The 20615-nt window shown below is 34.2% G+C and overlaps 1 protein-coding gene across 3 annotated transcripts in view; it reads right to left on the reverse strand.

Annotated features, from left to right (window-relative positions):
* Positions 1-20615, reverse strand: part of LOC149793045 (solute carrier family 13 member 2-like) — a 45370-nt gene that overhangs the window by 15241 nt on the left and 9514 nt on the right. For 2 of the 3 annotated variants that reach the window (XM_089966941.1, XM_089966939.1), the window contains exons 2-10: positions 15821-15970; positions 15178-15293; positions 11898-12034; positions 10978-11083; positions 7004-7150; positions 6362-6490; positions 4738-4821; positions 3832-3939; positions 442-545 (exon numbers count right to left, since the gene is read on the reverse strand). In XM_089966941.1, coding sequence (XP_089823067.1) covers positions 442-545; positions 3832-3939; positions 4738-4821; positions 6362-6490; positions 7004-7150; positions 10978-11083; positions 11898-12034; positions 15178-15293; positions 15821-15970 — 1081 coding nt within the window. The remainder of the gene's footprint in view (positions 1-441; positions 546-3831; positions 3940-4737; positions 4822-6361; positions 6491-7003; positions 7151-10977; positions 11084-11897; positions 12035-15177; positions 15294-15820; positions 15971-20615) is intronic. The other variant, XM_089966940.1, reaches the window with a different exon arrangement.

A 20615-nucleotide genomic window follows, 5' to 3' on the forward strand; every position in this document is an offset into this window, starting at 1 on the left:
ATCGTTCAAACATATTACCTTTAGGTTCTAAAACGGCAACAAGTCAGATAAATGAGAAAACGCCAGGTACGAAGACAATTTATCACAATCCATATTTATTAATTTCGTCAGATTTGATAAAGACTCCAGTTTCATTTGTTTTTTTCCCATAGATGATAAATGAGTCGTTTCAATCCTGTCTGAAGTGTATATGACATTTCAAAATAGTAAGAAAGTTCCCTCAATCCTGTATTTGCATGTACACGAGGCGTAGCCAACAACGGAGCACATAGATGCAATTGCGCCATGCAATAGTGTGACAACATAGATGTATCGATCTGTTCATTCATAAAATTATTTTAATGAAAAAGTTCAACCCTACTCAGCTTGCACGTTATCATATGTTAGATTAGAGTCAATGCTATTCATGTTTGTGATGGCTGCATAACCGGAAAAACTTACAGTTGTTCCTCCAGCAGAATATATTGGGCACTTTGGCAGGTAAGAAAAACATCAAGGAAATTATTAAGATTGCTGCCGTAGAGTCGGACACATAAGTATTTTTCCTGTTAAAGAGAATCACAGATTTAACATTTCTAATATTTTAGACATGTCTGAATCGTACAATTCATGGGTTTCACATTAAGTCATTGATTAATACTTTGTCATATTTAGAATCTCATCATGCACTCATTCCAGCTGTCAATGGCTATGTGAAAAAGCGGTGAGTTATGTAGTATAATTCACTCACTTTGATATTGTATCAATATACTAATGCTTAACTATTATCGTATTTATTGTTGACATATAGATACATCAAGATTTACGGTTGTCTGCAAAAGAGATGCCTGGTGAGATACCGAAGATATCAGCAACTAACTTTGCTTAGTAATCATGACATTAATATAAAAATTACAAATCTACATTACAATAGCATCTTGCCGTATGGAGATTTAGATTTTGGACACGATCACCAAGAACTCATATTTTGTTGATGAGGACAGTGAGATAAAGTTTCCATGGTAATTTACTGAACAATTTAAGGGTTTATTCTGTCTTTTCTCACGTTTTTAGTTCATGTTTAAACAGTATAATAATTGCAAAGAAAAATTCATAGTGTCGTTTAATCTCATTCAAGTTCCGATTATAACTTTGGACATAAGTTTATTTTGTATGGTCCTGTGTTCCTATCTTTAAAGTATCTTACTAATATTGCCCAATTCTAACAGCTTTGGAATGTATGAATTGTGCCCTTGTGGTTGCCGTTTGTTCCCATCAGGTCTTAGAAAAATAATGATAATTCTACGGAAATCGCGACTTCATGATTTATTATTTCTGTGAAGTAGGTTCGAAAATATAAGGAAGTGCAGCACGAGTCATCCGCAATCCGATTTACAAAAATATAACACACCGTGCAGCACGAGTCATCCTCAATCCGATTAAAATAATCTAAGACAGTGCAGCACAAGACATCTGAATCCGATTTACAAACGTAGGAGACACAATACAGCATGAGGCATCACGAATTCGATTTGCAAAATTAAAAGCAACCTGAAACAAGGACTAATAAACACATAAAAAGTAAAGCCTGAGTGCCTATATGGAGCAGATGGGGGAGTACATACAATACCAGAATGTATAGCTGAATTAGATGGGTGAGTGCATATCTTTACCAGAGTATGCATATCATGTAGATTGGGTGAGTGCATATCTTTACCAGAGTGTGTATGTAGAGTAGACGGGTGAGTGCATACCTTTACCAGAGTGTTTATGTGAAGTAGACGGGTGAGTGCATACCTTTACCAGAGTGTGTATTCGGAACAGACGATGTGGAATAGATGGGTGAGTGCATACCTTTATTAGAATATGTATGTGGAGTAAATGGGTGAGTGTATACCTTTACCAGAGTGTGTATGTTGAGTAGATGGGGCAATGCGTACTTTGAAAGGGAATATATTTTGAGTAGTTGCGGGAGTGGACACCTCTACCAAAAGGAATATGTGGAGGAGATCGTTGAGTGCATACCTTTACCAGAGTGTGCACGTGGAGCGGATGCGGGAATGCATATCTTTAGCAGAATGTGTATATGGATTAGATGGGGTGTGCATACCTTTACCAGAGTGTGTGTGTGAAGTAGACGGGTAAGTGCATATCTTTACCAAAGTGTATATGTGAATTAGATTGGGGAGTGCACACCGTTACCAAAGTGTGTATGTGACGTAGACGGGTGAGTGGATACCATAACCAGAGTATGAATGTGAAGCAGATGGGTGCATGCATACTTTTACCAGAGTGTGTATGTGGATTAGATACGGGAGTGCTCACCTTTACCAAAGCGTGTTTGTGGAATAGGTAGGTGAGTGCACATAGTATATATGTGGATCAGATGGAGTATTGTATACCTTTACCAGATTGTGTATATGGAGATGGGGGGAGTGCATACCTTTATCAGAGTCTGTATGTGGAGGAGATGGGATATTGCATACCTATATCAGAGTGTGTATGTGAAGTGGATTGGTGAATGCATACCTTCAACAGAGTGTGTTTGTGGAGTAGATGGGGGGGTGCATACCTTTACCAGAGTATGTGGATTAGACGGGTGAGAGCACACCCTTAGTAGAGTGTGTATGTGGAGTAGATGGGGTATTGCACACCTTTACAAGAGTTTGCATATGGAGTAGATAGGGGAGTTCACACCTTTATTAAAGTGTGTATGTAGAGTAGATGGGGCATTGCATACCTTTACTAGAGTGTTTATGTGGAGCAGATGGGGTATTGCATACCTTTACTAGAGTGTGTATCTGAAGCAGACTGGGGAGTGCATACCTTTACCAGAGTGTGCATATGAAGTAGAAGGGGAGTGCATACCTTTACTAGAGTGTGTATGTGGAGTAGATGGGGAGTGCATACCTTTACCAGAGTTTGTATCTGAAGCAGACTGGGGAGTGCATACCTTTATCAGAGTGTGCATATGAAGTAGAAGGGGAGTGCATACCTTTACCAGAGTGTGTATGTGGAGTAGATTCAGAAATGCAGACCTTTATGTACCTTAACAGCTCGGGAAATGGCGATTCTGATGCCTCAGTTCATTAAGCATTCTTTAGTCTATACGGATAGGTTTAAATAATTAATCTTACAAAACGCAATACAGTGTGCATATAAAACTGAATCGGTTTAAACAAAATGCTACTTACCATCAGTAAACAGTTAGTTTATACAATAATTGTTTTCATATTGTTTAAACAATTAATGTAGGGCTGTGACGTTAGTTTTGTGCAGTAAAGATTTTCTAAATATGTTAGCTAAACCAGACTTCAAAGTATAAATTACCATGAAATTTCTGTTTAAAACAGCTGAGACTGATGTATTCAAAGTCTGTACAATTCACACGGTAATGTATTTGCAAGCAAAATATTTTTGAAAAACTGTTTTTCAGTATTTAAAAAAAAAATAAAACTGGACTATATATAATATTTTCTGTCAAAATAATATTAAAGCGTATTATACAAATTATAATGGAATACAAAGAAACGTTTTTAATAAAATAAGCCAGCTGAAAAGTTAAACAAAACCAACATGAAAAAACACATCTTTTGTTGATGATAGAATACGTAGCCTCTGGTAGCAACATAAGATCTTAAATGCAGGATCTTTAAAAAGATTACTACATTATTCGATCAGATATGGACATCATTTGGACGTCAGTTGGAGAAATTGTCGTTTTATAATATTCACTTAGTAAGAACCTTTTTAATTGGTACAGAACTATTTGGCTTGTAATGTATATTGAATGTTAATTATTATCGGAAAATCCCGATGACGAAACAATATGCATCCAAAGAGTATACTTACTTTTTATCAACGAAAAGTGCACCCCAACCGTCCGATTCAGGTGGTTCTCTGGACAACCAAAGAACAACTAGTAGCACAAACAAAATCGCAACATTCACCTCAGCATAACTGCAAAATAAAGAAACGTTTCCTTTAGATTAAAATTCGCTATCTTCGTGCAAAATATCATACGCAGAGAGAGAGAGAGAGAGAGAGAGAGAGAGAGAGAGAGAGAGAAGACTATAGACTTACATACAGACAGACAGATAAATTTATAAAGGCGCCACTTCATACGAATTTCCCGACATTTTGAACTATTCTTTAAGAAAAACCTTACATCCACAAAACAATCACTAAACATTTGAGCCAAGACAAAATAAGGACTCGTACATGTTTGAAAGACGAGACGGGGGAGGGGGGGGGTCTACAATATAGAGTTAAATAGTGTAGGAAAGACAGAAACATAAAGGAAATGGATAAACTTCCTATCTATTCTGCACTGCCTTCAGACCAACTAACATAGTTTTAAAACAAAGTTCAAAAGTGAGATGATCTAGATTGTATGACAAAAACCTAATACACTTGTTTTATAGGTCAAAATTCTTAAATGCGTCTATTTCGTAAGATCTTAAGTCAGTGCTAATGAAAATACATCTTGATATCCGATTTATTTTATAATGTTATTTGCTGATATTTATTTAAGTATTCCACATTCCTTGTTTTTCTTCTTTTGCTTTTTTTTCTTCTGGCAAATATATTTATTTATGCTATTTATTTATTTATTAATTGATTTCGATGTTTTGTTTCTCAACCCAAAAGTTTCGTTGGGTGTTTTAGTATGTTTATTCTGTATTAAGCTAAATGGGACAGTATTAAAAATGTTAAATATTTCTCATTATTTCAGTTTCATTGTTTTCCTCTCATCACCTTATTCTTCCAAGAGCACTGTACTGACTCTGAATGGCTTCTCTAATGGCCTTTTTTCGGGATGCATCAACTTTGCGACAACATCTGACAAGAAAAGGAAACAAATTGAAACGTACATTATCCAATACATAGAAAACACTTAAAACAATCGACTGTCTTAAATTAAATTTTATGGCTAATCAGGAATAGTTTTCAATAATTGTATATCAAGTTGTTGCTGTTGCTTTCACGATTTAACGATATTTCTCAGTGCAGGATAAGAAATACATGGGCGGCCAGAATAACTGGTGGATGAATATCCCTGGAAAACCCCGATAAAGACCACCGAGTCACCTCTAGCTCATGTTGTACATATAATTTATTTTAAATTGAGACCCATGTCTCCTCGAGACGTAGATACAAGCGCCATGAGTATAGTAGATAAACATGGTTGGTCTACATGGTTGTTATCCTAACTACAATTTTAATTTTGCCGCACTTTTGAAATTTGCTGAATAAGTAGATATAGCAAATGGAAAAATGCCGACAGTGATTGTTCCAACTTGTCAGCGTTATCCCTATAATTAAGAGTGTTAAATATTTTAATAATAATAATAATAATAATAATAATAATAATAAGAAGAAGAAGAAGAAGACGAAGAAGAAGAAGAAGAAGAAGAAGAAGAAGAAGAAGAATTAGTTGTTTATTATTAATACGGGAAGACATGAAAGTATTTGCAATGAGGAAAGATTTTGTCAAATTCGTAACGTTAACATCGAAAATGAATTCCTTTTTATTACTGCTTGTCCGCTATATGGACAAATACGAAGATAATATTTATCCACCATTGTATATAAAAATAAGTTTAGAAAAACTTAGGTCCTTTATACACAGTGATACTAGTAAAATTATGATGACTAATTTAGCAATGTATACTAGCAAAATTATGATGACTAATTTAGCAATGTTTACTATAAAAGCCTTAAAGATTTTGAGAAGTCGTTTAATTAACGATTTCTGCTACATAAGACTCTAACTAGATCAATATCACAAATCTTGCTCCATGCAGATTTTAATGATACCCTTAAACTTATTTGTCTGATTAATGTGCAGTATATATTTGAATCTCAGCGACTTCAAAAAATGGAATAGTGATTACTTTCATGTATATTACTTTCAACAGATACGATGTTCATTTGTTACGCACTATAACATCTTTTTGTATCGCATGATGTATGGATATGTGTCATGGGTGAGTGGCCTGTATTACAAATAAACACTATTATTATTATTATTATTATTATTATTATTATTATTATTAAAACCAGATCTCACATACAAGTAAATGATGTTTTATTTTAACAAAACTACTACAATTAATCGGTTGTAAAAATTTTATACGGGTTATTATTGATATCGTTACATCTGTATATGTTTTTATGCTGCTTTTTATTTCACTTCCTTCAAACTCTTTGCCAATCATACGATCTGTACTAGTTTCGATTATATTGTGTTCAGTGTGATAGACATTATAAATGCTACTCGCTGCTGTACGTGGATACCTTAGGTATAATTACATGATAGGGTAATAAATAAAGAGTAAATAATCTAACAAACAAATAAAGAGATAAATGTGATACCTACGTGCAGGAAAGAAACAGCACTTGCAGTAATATCCAAGCCAACATTAACACAAGAAATGACAGAGGAACTGCAAATCCCATCCAGTTTGCAAACGAGATCGGTGGGTGTTCTTTGTTTGCTTTGTACAATCTGCAAAAGTAAGATTTGTCAGAACTGTTCGATGCAGTGTAAAAAGTTTGTTATATCCTGTTTTGCAGAAAAATATAATGTAATGAATCGTTGTGTAACTTTAAGTTGAACGGCATTTCAATATATCGTTCCGAAGTTCGTTACAAACTTGCATCTTGAGATTTAAATCAAGCCGTCTAGTTGTTGCAATCGTTTGAGATTTAAATCAAGCCGTCTAGTTGTTGCAATCGTTTGTTTCTAAAGGCTCTCATAGTTATTTGTTTATCATCATATATTTAATTTTAAATGAGAACTTTGTAGAATTCACTGTGTCCACGTTATCTCTTTATATAGATTTAAAAAACTGAATTTTTAACAGTGGCAACTGATTACTGATTTATTAATACAATTACGATCTATGCGGTGACGTTTACGCAATTTAATATATTATCTGTTTCAGCGTATCCTTTTTTCTACTCGTTTTTGAGTTCAAACAATTTATCAAAAGTATATCTCTCAATGACAACAGCTTACTTATCCACACTGTCTTTCAGTACGAGGTTTGGGGGTGTACCGGTTAATGTAGCAATTCCACCTATACTTGACGCATACGCGACAGACAAGGCAAACCCTTTGGCAATCTTTGATATGCCGCCTTTTTTTCCCGAGGACGCCTGAGGTCTGCAGAAATAAAAGAGATAACTGTCTTAGTTTTGAGTCTTCTTTTTATTTAAAACCCAAGCTAGAAGATCAAAACAACGGTAAACAAAGAAACATTTAGATTTAATTGAATGGAGGTCAACATCACACAGTTTGACTTTATTTACCAACTTACTTTGCTAACCATAACATGATTGCTATGAATATTGTGATTTGCTAACCATACGATCAATGGTTCTTGTGAGCATTTTGAATTGCTAACCATACGATATATGGTTCTTATCAATAGCATGATTTACTAACCATATGATATATGGTTCTCATCAATAGCTGGATTTGCTAACATACGATCAATGGTTCATGTGAGCATTTTGAATTGCTAACCATACGATATATGGTTCTTATCAATAGTATGATTTGCTAACCATACGATCAATGGTTCTTGTGAGCATTTTGAATTGCTAACCATACGATATATGGTTCTTATCAATAGCTTGATTTGCTAACCATACGATCAATGGTTCTTATCAATAGCTTGATTTGCTAACCATACGATCAATGGTTTGTGAGTATTTTGAACTGCTAACCATAAGATATATGGTTCTTGCAAGTATTTTGATACTGAATATCTCTAAATAATAACTACAAGCAAATAAAAACAAACAAACAAACACACAAAAAACAGCACCTGCAACTACTGAGATGCAAATGTTCCAACATGAGAGAACCTACTGTTGGCACCAAGGAAGCTTTATTTTATTATCTCTCTTCAATTGTGGAGAGAGAAGAAATCAAGCTACTTCAATCAAAAAATAATTCTGCAAAGAAAAACAATGTTCTGGTTGCAAATGTCAATAGCAGAATCTCAAGTGATTTTATCAAAGTGAAACTTTAGGAATTGTATTGTTTTACCAGTATAAATAGCGAATATATTATGAATATATAATAATAATAATATAATAATAAAATTACTGTATTCAGTAATTTAGGCCACCATCCCATATTAAAAAAACATAAGACAAGTAAACATAGTGCGACATGGTGTTTATTAATTAAATGTGGTGTTCAACATGAGTATACATACATAATTTCTATAAATATCAGTGCATTATATTATAAAGGTATTACTACCACTAAGTATATCATTCACCTTTCATACGAGTTATCTAAAATTGTCTAAGACGAAAAGTCAAATTGATAAAGCAAGAGAGATTTCTAATAATTAATATAATACTATGACTCGTGGGAGATACACATTTTCTACAGACGGGTATATATAATAAATTTCATTAAAGTATTTCTTTCTTGAATGGTCATACGCTGGAAATACACAAACACAAAATGGAATTCATCTTCTAACAGATAAACATTATGTTACCAGGCTTAATTAGCATTAACTATTTTTCTCTCATTCCTTCTATGCCTACCTTTCTCTGTATTCAGCACAAGCGTTAAGCACATACATCTTGTTAGTAACTTCTTAAAAAAAATATGATAATCCACATGATAGGTATTTTTTCGGTCCTAATTCGGTTTTATACATGCCTTATTACACATATTTATGTGAACTGGTAATATCACAATGTCACTTTGGGAATAAAGAATCCTTAATTCTTTACGACAATAATGAGAGAAAATGTTTTTTGTCTCAAACATCTTTAATTAGCCAGCCACACCCAAACCCGAAGCCAAATAACATGTCTTAAACTTTGATAGCCCAGGTGACATGATTGGCTTCATTTAATATTTTCAACATTAAATAACATTGGGGTGGGTAGCGAGTTAAAAGTTTTCTAACAACCTTCAGCCAGCATTTCATACAGCTAAAAAAAATACGAGGTACAAAATGAATATTTTCCTCACTATCCTAACACAATCGCTATGTTGGTAGCTTTAGGACACCTATATACTGTCTGCAAAAGTTCTATTGCACAATTTTAATAACTCTGCTAAAATGATATCCCCATATTTCTGACCCACAGCAAGCAATTGGTTTCATCACATAATCGAAAATTTTAAAAGCATCCTCTACGCTAAAACAGCCAAATGGTTTTCGATAACCCAAAATCCTTGAAGTTGCTTTATTTGCCTGTGCCGATAGTTTTTGCTTAACTTTTCTTTATATCAACTTTGGGGTGAAAATAGACCCATATACTTGTGGTAAGGCAGTCAATCAATAAGTCCGTCTTTGAATAGCCAAATCTCAGTTTTCGTAAGACATCCCCCATTTCTGAAAACAATTATTTTTGTTTTATCTGGATTGCCAATCATAACACTTTCACAGAAACGTTCATTAGTATTTATTTTGGTCCTGAATAAGATTTACTCTGACATTTCAAATGCATTTAGCGTAAAGTATTGCTAATATATCATTTATATCTTCTGTGATAAATAAATATCTTTTGCTTTCGAGCTTCAGCTGTGTAATCGAATAATTAAAAAAAGAGAAAACATGATTGAGCTCAAAACACAACTTTGGCCTTTACCCAATGTACATTCGAAGTAAAGAAAGCAAGGAGTTAAACCTGTAGGTGTTCGAATGCAGCTTTTCAGGTGTCAATATATATTTATTAAAATCTTTACTATTTTACCATTCATACCCTTACGTATTAATGACGACATAATTTACCATGGTTTACTTTATCAAACGCGTTTTTATAATTGATAAAAGAGCAATAAAATCTTCCTGCTCTGTTAAAAATATATGCTCTTGTCACCACACCTTTATATATATATATGTATTATATATATATATATATATATATATATATATATATATATATATATATATATATATATATATATATATATATATATATATATATATATATATATATATGGCAGACATTTTCCTGCTCTGTTAAAAATATATGCTCTTGTCACCACACCTTTATATATATATATATATATATATATATATATATATATATATATATATAAGGCAGACATTTATCTCCAATTGTTTAGGAAGACAGAGCATTAATGAATATTAAGATCGTCTGATTTGTGGACTGATAAAAACGAGTAGGTATCATCTCAGGTCCAGTGGGTTTGTTTTTATTTTAAGCAAACGTCCCATAATTTGTAACAGGTATATTTAAGACATCAACCAATAAGCAAGGTAGTTCTTCACTAACAATATTGTCAGAGTCATTTAACTCGGACACAGGCCTCAATAATAAAGATTTAAACTATTCATACTAGTTATCAAGGGAGGTACGTTCAACTTTGTGTTGAGAAAAAAATGCCTGTAATAAGTCAGTCTTCATAATTTACTGCTTCAGATTTACGATACCTACCAAAAGAAGCATTTTAACGATGCTTGATATATGAGATCTTATCAGGGATAAATCATTGTTTACTTGGGGGCCGAGTCAAGTATAATTGCAACATAAATAGGCAAAAAAATAGACCCTTCCCTAAAGTATCTTATACAAAAAGTCACCTCCTAGATTTTTGACTGATATTTTCGAGTGCCAAAATAAACTCGTATCGTATCCCATCAAATCAATCACTCTTCACGTCCGATACACACTAAACAATACTTACATATTCATGTGTCATCTCATAAATATGACGACCATAGGTTTCATCAAACCGGGGAAAACGGTGATATTTTTAAAATTCTTGAAAGTACTGGTGACACAATTTGATTCAATTAAATTATATTGTAACTAATTGTTGTAATGGTAGGCCCATTATTGTATATATATATATATATATATATATATATATATATATATATATATATATATATATATATATATATATATATATATATATATATATAGATATATATATATCTTCGTTCTAAACAAATGACGATGACAATAACTAACCACATATACCTGTTTTCTTTTTCATTTGCAGCATTCACGTAGTTACCGTTGGCGGTTCCCTCTTCTACTGAGCTCATCTCGAAGGTCTGATTTATAACGCCTCCCTGTACTTCCGCTTTAAGAAAAAAATAAATAATTAAAAAGTGATAATAAAAATCTTATATTATGTAATATCCTCCCATAAATACCAATATTATCCAAACTATAAGTACCTTCAGAATGGAAAATACTGAAAAAAGGTTGGAAAAATAAAATATTTCCTGTGGACGAATTTTATCGTGATATTGACATATGTTTTATTTGTATTATTGTCCAAAATAAAGTTTGTTTTCGCACAATTTGTAGAACAAATGTCTCTCAACTTACTAGCATAGCAAATACTATCTAAAGCTCTGATAACGGCTTGTTACGGTTTGCAATGCACATGAAGCTAAATATCTTCAGAAATATAACGCCCTAATTACCTCCAGAAATATATCGCCCTAAATGCATTCAGAAATATATTGCTCTTCGACGGGCGATTTTTTATTCTAGAGCATGCATAAAGCTAGAATCAGTCCTACGACACCACATGTGTGAACAATGTATTTTTAATACAAGTTCACTATTTATGCTCCTACTTATCTCCATCTCACCTTGTAAAGGGTACATTTTTTTGCCTTATTTGACTTTACAATGCGTTCCTAATGGTGGCAGTTCTATTCATGTTCGTGTCAATGTATTGACATGTAAGATTTAAATTATCGAGTATGTACGCTACTCTATATCCCTTTATTACTCAGAGGCATGCCCCACGTGAGAAATTTACATAAATGGAAAACAAATCGCCTTGGATGAATTAGAGTTACAGCATGCTATGCATTCGTTAGAAAGTTAAATACAACAGGAAAAATCGGAAAAATCAATAGTTCAGAAGAATGAAGACTCACTTTGTTCTGGATCACTGTGCGCTCCTTCTAACTCATGAACCACAGCAAATATAATAGGTATCATCATAGAGGCCGTGGCAGTGTTGCTGATCCACATGGACAAAAACCACGTGGTCAGCATCAGTCCAAGCATCAATCTAGGCAAAAAAGGGGAAACAAGTAGATGCAAAACAAGTTTTAATAAAAGATGTGTAATTTACTCGGCATTTGTACCGGATTAGACCCATTCGTTAGGGCATGCATTATGGCCAATCCACAAAGAGAAGAACCATCATGGTTCAAAAATGGAAGGTATGTGAGAAATAAATGTGAAATTAAAGATACATTTTATGAAATAAAAGATGTGTCAGATAGAAGAGAGTGTTTGTGAGGTAGATATGGTGTGTGGTTCACGCATTAAAAGCCACATTGAAGGCTACGGTTGTGTTGTACATTTTAAGTCACTTGTTTAGGCTCGAATAAACAGTAACACAAGAAAAAGTGAAAACACCAAGCTTTAAAAAATACAATAATTTATTTCCTCTGGAAAAATTCTATAAAAAATGAAAAATATGAACTTCTGGTTTTATAGAATCAAATCCAAAAAATAATCCAAAAATAATCCAAAAATAAAATTTTAGTAGTCTTATTAACTAAATGTTCAAATGATTTCACGTTCGAATCGCGACGAAGAATCCAAGCTGGAAGACGATGACGTATGCTGCAATCTGAAGTGTTGAAGTCTACAGTTCCATGTAGAAACAAGAATTATTACTCCTGTTTCTGATAGCTGAATAAATTTTTATTAAAAAAATGTTCTTGTTCCACAATATTACATGAGCACACGTATTTTTCAGAAAAATAACAGAAGTAATCCTTTTGAATCCAAGTAATTTGAATAACTCCAAACCAAGTAATTTGAAATAACTCCAAACAGCACAACATACGACTAAAAGTTTAACAGCTCAGATTCTACTGAAATTAATTCTCCAAAACAGAGGTTATTTGGTCTTGTAAAACGGAAACAAGGGGTCACGTGATCATCGTCTGGAAACTTATAGAAAGCAAGTACCTATTATAGGTCACGTACACCCAGTGTGACCCTGACGAAAACCAATCATTCTACTCTAAGAAATAAAATAAAAAAATGTTGACATCTTAAAGACAAAGTCCCATCATGACGTCGAAAATAACCAATCATTTTAAAATAAAATATAATTTGTTTGCCATTGTCGCTACAAATTCTGAAACAAGGTCAGGATTTAGATCAACACTTGGTGTTTATAAATTAACAGTCAAGGTCAAACTATTTTCTGAAAAAGGTATCTGTAGTGAATATATTTACATTACAATATCATGTAATGAAAAAAAAAATGTAAAACCGACAAACAAGTAAATTGAAATAAATATATATTAAATCAGATATAATTAAATCAAATAAAGATCACAACATCCACGTTTACAAGACCCAAATAATGCGTCTGAAATGAAATTTTAGAAGAATTTTCATTCCATGAGTAAAGACAAATGATGCGGAAATAATATGGCAAGTTTTAGTACTTGAGCCACTATAATGGAGGTAGTGACTTTGTTACCAATATACAGTAGTCACGTACAGGTTAATCTTCTGTACGAAAAACACCATTCCGAAAAGAAATTTAGCTAATGTCAAAGTTCTTTAAAAAGACGCCAAATTGATATGGTATAATTTAACTTTCAAGCATCCTCACAAGGCGCGTATCTTGCTTGTTGTTTTCAAATGGACAACGACAGACTTAGTCTGCAATTTTACACCAACATAAGAGAAGACTATATAAGTGTGTTTGATGAACGAGAATCTATCGAAGAATATGTGTGTGAGTGTTATCAATATTCCGGAGAGTGAAATATTCTGACTATTCTCAGTTGTGAAAATGACTGTATAGTAATTAAGTGTAAAGGAAGGATTCATTTCTTTTATACTTTTAATCGCCAATTTTACCTCATTACTTACAGGGAAAAACCCATGATCTAAGAATACGTGTTATTCATATCATAGATAGACTCATCTTGGCATCCGTCCGTCTACGAGAGACGATGGCATAGCTCCAAAGTACGCTTTTGCTTATCCTTCTTTTTAGCTCTCTTTACTTCTCGTGTTGTGCCGACGCCGTACGACGACGCTGGAGTGTCCTCTCCAGTGGAGCTATGAAGCCTGGGCAGGGTGGTATGGAGAATCAGCTGTTGCCCATGCAGCAGATCCCCCCTCTCCACGCATCTGGTGTGCCCAAGGGAACGACGAATGCCGATACAGCTTGGCACCAACGGCGTCGCAGGAGTTGCCGGAATGACGTTGAAGTCAATGTCATACCGCCTTAGGGACTCCATCTCCGGATTTTCTGTCGGGGTTTACTCCCTTAGCCTTTCCCATGAGTGGGTATAGCCACAAGGCAGCAGAGGTTTGGAATCGGAGTTTTCCTTCTCCTAGATGAGCTACCATCCAAGGTTTACGAGTCCCATCTACCCGAAGCAACTGGTTTTAAGGCGCCAGTGGGCCGCCTTCACCCCTTCTCCTGTTAGTAGAAAACATGGTCTGCCGGGCTTCAAATCTAAGCCACTCGCGAAGGCCAGGAGCTGGATTTTAGTTGACAGAGGCAGTAAGAGACGCAGGCCGTATGGGGCATTTTGGAGGATTGGGGCGCTTGTCTCCAAGATAGACTAGTTAACCAATAATTTGTGAGCACATTGTAAACTGTCAAGTCTCCTTAAGTGAACTTCAACTACCCTTTAATTGTTTTTCTAAAGATTTGTAGATTTAAATTTTACAGAATAGCCTGAAACTTTCCAGCAGAATCGTGATACAAATGGACAGAACTTGTCGGCATATTCAACATACAAGTGGCAGAAACTCACCAGCATAATAATGATATAAGTAGACAGAACTCACCAGCCGGATCGCCATGGAATTTGCTGTTAGAATCATGACAGATGTGTCTCGAACTCAACAGCGGAATTGCGATTCTAGAACCGAAACCACTAGATTTTGCTGAGGGTTAAAGAAATGGAACATATATTTTACCTGAATATTTCGATTAAACAAGACGTAGTTCAAAGAGAAGAATCATATCGTAGTCCATGTTACATGGATAACTCATTTATAAGATTCAAGCAAGCGTCTTTGTTATATGGCTGCTTATGCAGCTTTATTTGTAGAAACGCCTTTCTGTGGAACTGTCTTTGCTTTCAAAGAATCGCACAGAACTACTGAAATATATATGTAAGGATTGATGAAATTAAAATATGACGTCATTTAAAAACTCACAGATTTGGTTGTGAGCCAATCAGCTTCAAAATCAGTAAAGCAATACGCTTGTGAAGATTCCATTCCTCAACTGCTGCTGCCAGCATTAAACCTCCAAGAAACAACATGGAACTGTCCTGTAAAATATGAGCAACTGTTATCGCCAGTAAATTATATATGCACAAAAGCAGCGTGTAATCTTATTATCCATGATGTAACACGTTATCTTCAGTTGGATTATTTGGTATTGTCTTCTTGAATAAGGGTGTAAACATGCCAGATTAAAGAAAAATAAACATGAAGGACTAAAAAGCGTTCGATAAAGCAAGATATGTGATGTGTGGTGAAGTTTTGTAACTAATGGCAAATACCTACACCTCGTATTCTGTTTTCGTTCTCTCCGTAATCGTCAGCGTTTTGCATGGCACCTCTAACAGAGTCCAGTTTGAATACTGGGTGTGTTACTAGACAGATTCTCTAACCATTTTCCATTGTACGGAACTAGGTTCTAGTGGACACAGACAAGGGTTCTTGACCATCATGTAATCCGTTAATTGGTCACCGTTGTAAGCTAGGTGATATTCGTAAGCGCTTTAGATGCCTTTGTTCGAGAGAACTGTACAATAGTACAATCGCCTAAAGTAAGAGATATACTTCTACCTACCGTGATATAAGCGGAGCACGTGGCGGACGCTGTCATCACATTGAGCATGGGAAGCAGAAAGACGGGCAACAAAGCTGTTGCGGCTATGGGAATGGCCTCTGTCAGCCATAGTATCGCCATTGCGATTATCACATAAGCACATCTTGCCGCCTGCAAATGTAAAGGACAATTAATTTAAAGAAGGTTAGACGATAAATGGATGAATAAATAAGAAATAAGGTAAGCGTAACCATTGACCACACGCATAGACATTAACAAACTATTATGTCTCCTTCTAAGAAAGATCTTTAATACATATTTAGTTTGATGTCGGATAACTGACATACTTGCTCTCTCTCTCTCTCTCTCTCTCTCTCTCTCTCTCTCTCTCTCTCTCTCTCTATATATATATATATATATATATATATATATATATACACTCCGATCTGATACTTCCTTAGATATATCTAAATGTATAATCATACCTAGAATTATCCCTTGAATCATAAATCAGATATTAGTTTTGCCAATATATTTCATTTCTATATAAATGACGGACAAACCACTGAATTCAACATAAGGTGGTCAATTACACTGACCGAAAATCAGATTATATTCCTGTACGAAAAAAAAATAATCAGCACAAAATCAGATCAGACATTCCAAAAGCCACCGATTAGACATTCCAAATACCACCGATCAGACATTCCAAATACCACCGACAAATTTGGAACATTTCGTTCTACAAAATATGGTCTTTGAAACAGAAAAAAAGTAAGTGAGGACAGACTTTTCACTTGCTTCACTCCATACATATCAGCAGGTAGTGATGTGGCGATTTCTGATTTCACATAATACATGAAAAGGTTAGTATTCATATTGTGGATAACTTCTGAAACGTGTCTACTTAAATTTCAACAATTATATCAGCAAAACATGTCTGGAAACTGAATCCAAACCTATCTTTAATTTTATACCTGCACTAAACTAATTTCCATTTTTCAAAACCTTCAGAAGTTCGGTTAATCATATTAAGGTATAAGCACAGTTAGGGATAATAGTGTTTAAATCCTGCTTGACTGTGCTTTTTCATAGAACTCTTCAATAGCTTTTTTTCAGAAGCTGGTGCAATCATTGATGACAAGAAGCGAGCCACTTTGTTTTCTGATTATAAAGGCAGACACATCATCAAATTTTAGATCTGTATATTGTTGTCCCTCATTTTAACTAGAACTCAGAAACACGGTGCTACCCTCCCATTTCGGTATCTCAAAATTTACAATCGTCTGCATCGATATCAACTTGGAATCAGGCAAATTCACTCTTTTGAAAATGACTGGACCAAAGAAATAGATAAATGCGCCTCTGCTGTTAATGAAACTACAATCTTCAACGCCGTTTTCAGTCCTTTCAAAACGGCCTTCGATATTGCTTGTTATGAGATTTCTTTCGAACAAACAATGCTCTAATATGGACGTAACTGAATATCGGAGTAAAGTGTTTCCTGATATCATGGAAAATAGATCAGCAACTAGTTTGGTCTAAATATGCATGTTTATCTTAAAAACACAAACATCATTGTAACACACTGCATGGACATTTATTTTAGAAAATTTGCCAGATATTTATTCTGTTATATTTATAATATCGATAACTGAATAAATTAGTGTTCGTAATTACAATATGGTATATATTTTTTTAAATCTCATACAAACCATCCGATTTCAAACATTTTTTGCAAACTTTAATAATAATAATAATAATAATAATACAAAAATCTACATTCAAATTAAATAGAAATTAGCACAATAACAGGTACATGAAAAATAATTAGAAACCTGGCGAGTGAGTGAAATTATTTGGATAAAGAGTCGGGTAAATTCTAACAAGGTATTTGTCATGCCAGAATATTGAAGTTATTTATGCACTTTAATGCGGAAGGCAAACTTTTAGTATTTGAATTTAGCGTCTTTTAACTTTTCATTTTTAAAGCAAATAACGTCTTCTCTTAGGATTAAACGCCTGTAAAATATTCAAAATGAAATACGGTCTCATCATATTACCTTTAGGCCTCGTTCATGGTCATACATTTCTAAAACGAGTATGGACGTTTTATGCTCAGTAAAGCAATTTCATTTAGTCATAAATTAGTGTGTATTTACTTATTCAAGGCTAACCACGGTGACATCGTTTCATTACACAAATCAAATGAACTATAATACAACTATATGAGTTTGTCCACCTTGTCGTATTGGATTAATACAAAGTAAAATAAATAATGCTGTATTCATAATTCTATTTGCTCTTTATTTCTACCCCACCCTTTGTCAGGCCAAACCTTTCAGTGCAGTTCTGTTATTCGATCCGAACCTTGGCTTATGGTTCACCTTCGCTGGATTTTACAGGTACAGAGTTGTTGCAAAGTGCTGCCGTAAATGCAAACATTTGCCTTGAGCTATATCTGAGGTGCACACGGTTTGTGTATTTATGCTATTTTTAACTGGCATATCCCCACCTACTCACTCCTTTAACATATTTATATGAAAAGGTGTTACTGTTTTCTCCTCCGGAGAGTATTACTGATATACTTTCAATCATTTATCTTGTTTTCAACTGTGCAGGGACCATAGATTATAGTCCTATGTGGTTGTTGAGTAATAGGCAAAAGAGCGAGAATTCCATCACCAGGCTGAAAACTTTTTCCTTTGTAGTTCTGTCATACTTTAATTTCATTTTTGGCTGAGTATAATTCTTGCTTTTTCTTCGACAATTTTATTTGAAATCAAAGACATAGTCAAGAAGATTAAGCCTGGAATTAGTATTTGAAAGAAGTTTCTCTTTTAAAGAATTTCCAAACTTATGGACAATATGACCAAAACTCCAATTGAAAAGAACTAGAATCCAATGATTCCTGAACTGGTTCCCTTATAGAAAACGACAGTAAATTAACATCATGCCCCAGTCTTCTCTCGAATCCAATTAATATGACGGAATCATGTTCCTCAAAGTTTTAAGAAATCCTTCCAAAGCCCTAAGCTTTTCACGTTGATATGAAGAAGATATACACTGCCTAATTCTTGCAGAACGTGTTGGAAAATTACAGCGTAAAACACGGCAATAAATCAGCTTGGAGAGATCTGAGAAAGCAAACAAGCAAAACACAATCATTATCCAAACTTTTCTATGGATTTAGTTTTAATGTCCTTCTTAAGAATTGTATCTGAAGATATCGCGGACGCACACATTATGGTCAAAAGGTATTAGTTGCCTGACTTGCTTTTAGGTAAGAGAACGAGAGAATCTAGCATTATTTTGCTAAATGGTTCGTCAAGTACAAGCATAGGCTAAAAATGAGCCATATGTATACTTCTGAATGTATTTTCCTAGCATTTGATAAGTTTGACAAGATTTACAGTATTTGCGAAAATCACTTTTAATTTTCGGGCAATACATATTATTGCCGATCTTGTGCTAAGTCGTGCTGACTCCTGAATGACCTTGACAAAGGAATATAAAGGTTAGACTAAGAAGTAGTTGAAGCCCATTGAAACAAATATATTTCAAGATCTTATTTCTGTTCGACAAAGAGTGATTTTAAATTGTCACCCTGATTAGAATAGAGAAGAGAATGAATAGTAAAAATGGGTCACTGTGATCAATATATATTGACTGATTAATGCAAAGAACAGACCTGATCACATCAAACGCTTGACTAATACACGTGTCAGCTAAAGGATTAGTTTCTTAGTCAACATCATTCTCATGCGCTTTTTCTCATAGCTCTGGTAAATGTGCAGGCATGATAGAACTTGGGGATTAACAACGACCCTATGTCTAGCTAGGTCAATGCCCAGCAATAAAATAATAATTTCTATAGGTACAGAAATTACTGCTTCGATAGTAACGGGTCTTATGACTTGGTCGGATGACGAATTTACACAATGGAGAGGAATATTAGCAAACCCACACTCTATTCACTGCATACGAACACTTTCAATACCAGAACACAAATGAAACTTTGTGAGTCAAGGAATAGTCATCAGATGTAAATGCAACATCTTCCAGTGTTCCACTTTTATAGTTATTTTCCCATGCAGTTTCGATATAGGATTGTTCTGCTTCATTTTCTTCAATTCCAAAACTTTTGCCGATATGTCTCATGTGCCTACTCAGATACCTTCAGGATATATACTAAGCTAAATTATAAGCATTACTATGTTGCAGTGAGAGTGAAATAAATCACGATATCTGGTGATAAGTATATATCTAAACTATTCAAGTTTTCCCTAAATTTTATCAAAGTGAAGAAAATATGTATCTTCTACTTCTTTCTGAAAAGAGGATACAAGTCGGATATTTCTAATAACATAAAATCCCGCATTTGTCTGTAAAAGGGATGAGGAAAAGCCCTGCAGCCGGATCTAATTCCCTAAATCAATATTAGCATTTCCCATTCTTCTTTCAGTCTTTGCGTCTGCCTTTTTCTTTTATTTGAATTTTTATTTATCTCTTCTCGCAGCATAAGCATTTGAGTTTCTCTTGCTTCTCTTTCCGCTTTTGTCTCTCTGTCTATATGTCTGTCTGTCTGTCTGTCTCTCTCTGAATTTTCATGATTTATTTTTGAAGTTTAAGCTTTTTAATTGAAAATCATTCTTTCAATTTTTAACTGCAATCCCATTGATTTCCTATCAAAACCAAAGACAGACTTATTAATCAAAGCCAAAGCACTATCATCGAAAATTTCCTTCCCTACAAAATCCTGAACCAAAATATTACTTATCTTTTGCTTTGTTAAAGAGGCTTTAGCTTCAGAAAG

This window comes from Sinohyriopsis cumingii, chromosome 8, assembly GCF_028554795.1.
Source record: "Sinohyriopsis cumingii isolate HCF-2022 chromosome 8, ASM2855479v2, whole genome shotgun sequence".
Taxonomy (NCBI): Eukaryota; Metazoa; Mollusca; class Bivalvia; order Unionida; family Unionidae; genus Sinohyriopsis; species Sinohyriopsis cumingii.